The sequence below is a fragment of the Palaemon carinicauda genome, chromosome 16 (genome assembly GCF_036898095.1).
Source record: "Palaemon carinicauda isolate YSFRI2023 chromosome 16, ASM3689809v2, whole genome shotgun sequence".
In the NCBI taxonomy this organism is placed as follows: Eukaryota; Metazoa; Arthropoda; class Malacostraca; order Decapoda; family Palaemonidae; genus Palaemon; species Palaemon carinicauda.
The window spans coordinates 16,511,636-16,514,130 of NC_090740.1; the positions used below are offsets into that span (position 1 = coordinate 16,511,636).

Genomic DNA, 2,495 nt, shown 5'->3' on the forward strand with positions numbered 1-2,495 from the left:
TATTCAAATTTGTTGCCCTATAAATGTTAAAAGTCAGTAGATTTAAGTATTATTAAGGAAAATGAACAACGGTTGTCTTGAGTGGAAGTGGTTCGCTTGTCAAAATCCCATTAAAATCACCGAAAAGGAACGGCGTAAACTTAGCTTTCTTAGAGACTTGAACATTATTAATGTTAAAATTGCGAATGACACTCTCTCTCTCTCTCTCTCTCTCTCTCTCTCTCTCTCTCTCTCTCTCTCTCTCTCTCTCTCTCTCTCTCTCTGGAGAAGAAATCTATTAGATTAAAATTGAAGGTTGCAAAACATGAATTTATATACGACAACGGAATTTGCATTGCAAATTCAATTCAAGAACTTGCGCAGTTCAACTTAAATTCTAGGTAAACTTTTTCATTGCAAATTCACTTTAGACAGTTTAGAAAAACATATCTGAACTGTATTTTCTTTAATTTAACAATAGATTGGTATATTAAGATCGCCTTTCAAGATTTTTGGCAATTTTTCTATACTCGAAAAAAAAAAAAGAATTTAATATTTCATTCTGCCATATTTCCAGCAGTTTTTCCTAAGAATTGAAATCATAGTCCGTGGGCTGGATATGAAAATCTCTGGAAGCATCATCCAGCTAATTCTTGGTGTATGCCAAGGTCTATTATATGACCATGGTGTATGCTAAGTAGGGTTTTACATCATAAAAACCATCCTTTGAACTCAAATATCGTCCACTACTTAGTTCTGGGTGGGAAATGAATTTTAAGATATTAAAAGATAAAGAAAAAAAAATTTATTATGCAAAGAAGGTTAAGAGTTACACATTTTGACATTTCTCAGCTTTGAATATCGAGAGTTGAGTAACTGCCAGGTACTTGAATCCCCGGTTATGCCAACATATGCTCACCGGAATTTCATGGAATTCCCTAATATTCATCGTTCCCTAGACCGGTTCAAGACTTGGAACCAAATGCAATAAGAGACGAAGTCCGCAGGATTATAAATTTATCGGCAATTACAATGTTTCCGTTTCCATGTATGAAATACCCATGGCACATACCACAGATGGCGCATACAATATCGATCCATATATTCCGAATAAATTTTCAACTTTTCTACCATATCATACTAAAAAGAAAATGTGAGAATTTAGTACAATATTATACACGCACACACATACACACACACACACTATATATATATATATATATATATATGTGTGTGTGTGTGTGTGTGTGTGTGTGCTAAGGTTTTTTGTAGTTATCGGGAGTGAAGAGGAAAATGCATGCAAAAATTTTGCCATAGAAAATACATATATTACTCTCTCTAGACAAATGTCGTCGTCCTCTAAATAAAACATCAGGGCTATCCAGATTTTCCTGATCCACGACATTATAGCACTCGGCTTCTGTCTACATGAAATACTACTAAATTAGCCTAATGTCCCTGGTTGCTATTTGCGCAATTTGAGTTTTCTTTCAAATTCCACAGGTAGATGAAGTTTCCTTGAAATAAACTCCGCAAAAATAAACATGAAAAAGGTGCGGAAATCCACATGAAATTCTAGACACTTCCTCGGACAGTTTTTCATAGTATTTGATAAAATCATCCACAGTAGATTTTGCTAAATCTATGTAAGAGACAGACAAGCTGCCGCCAAATAAGGCTTCCTTGCCACAAATGATAATAATGCAGATCATTAAGTAAATCCACGATCACTACTTTAAATCATCTGATCCATTATCATTTAAGCTAAAATGTTAGAGCAATTTTGTAAAAACATTTCAAATTCTGAATCATATTTCTCATGTCTCTGCAGAACAGAAAGAGGATGGGAATTAGAAACAAAATATATTATGCAACTTTCATTCAGATCGTCGTATCAGCAGCAATAGAAAATCTACAATTATTCTCTCGGCTAATCAGTGGTAAAGTCTTCCATAACCATAGTAATTGGAAGGGTAGTAGTAGCTTGGACGAGGATAGCCGTAGTAGCCATAGCCATGGCCATAGGAAGGCTCGGAATCAGGTTGAGGATCGGCAGACCTCTTTCCGTAGTGATGGCCATGAGGATGGTAGACATGGGGGTGTCCATGGCCATGATGGTGTGCATAGGAGAGGGAAGCCTCAGCCTCTGGTTCTGGATCAGCAGACCTCTTGTGATGGGGGTGCACGTAACCGTAGCCTACTGGGTAGTAGCTACGGTACCCATACGGGTAACCATAACCGTAGCCATAGGAAGGACGATGATGGCCATAACTGACAACACTTGGCTCCGCATCTCGCTTCTCAATCTCAGTAGCGCAAGCGGAAGCCGCCAAGAGCACAATTGCCTGGAATGTTGAAAGAGATTCAAACAGGAGTTCGGATACTACAAAATCAATAGGTGTTGCAAATTATGGCAGTACCATCTAATGTAGATTTATTGAAAGGTAATTTAAAAGGAATAGATAATTTTTTAGTCCTTAATTTCTTTTAAAATGCACACATAATACTATAATTTA

At 36.7% G+C, this 2,495-nt stretch overlaps 1 protein-coding gene across 1 annotated transcript in view; it reads right to left on the bottom strand.

The window, feature by feature from the left end:
- Positions 1-1,859: 1,859 nt before the first annotated feature.
- The window catches only part of LOC137654957 (shematrin-like protein 1), a 1,283-nt gene continuing 647 nt past the window's right edge, over positions 1,860-2,495 (bottom strand). Inside the window, exon 2 of the mRNA XM_068388855.1 lies at positions 1,860-2,324. Coding sequence (XP_068244956.1) covers positions 1,914-2,324 — 411 coding nt within the window. The 3' untranslated portion in view covers positions 1,860-1,913. The remainder of the gene's footprint in view (positions 2,325-2,495) is intronic.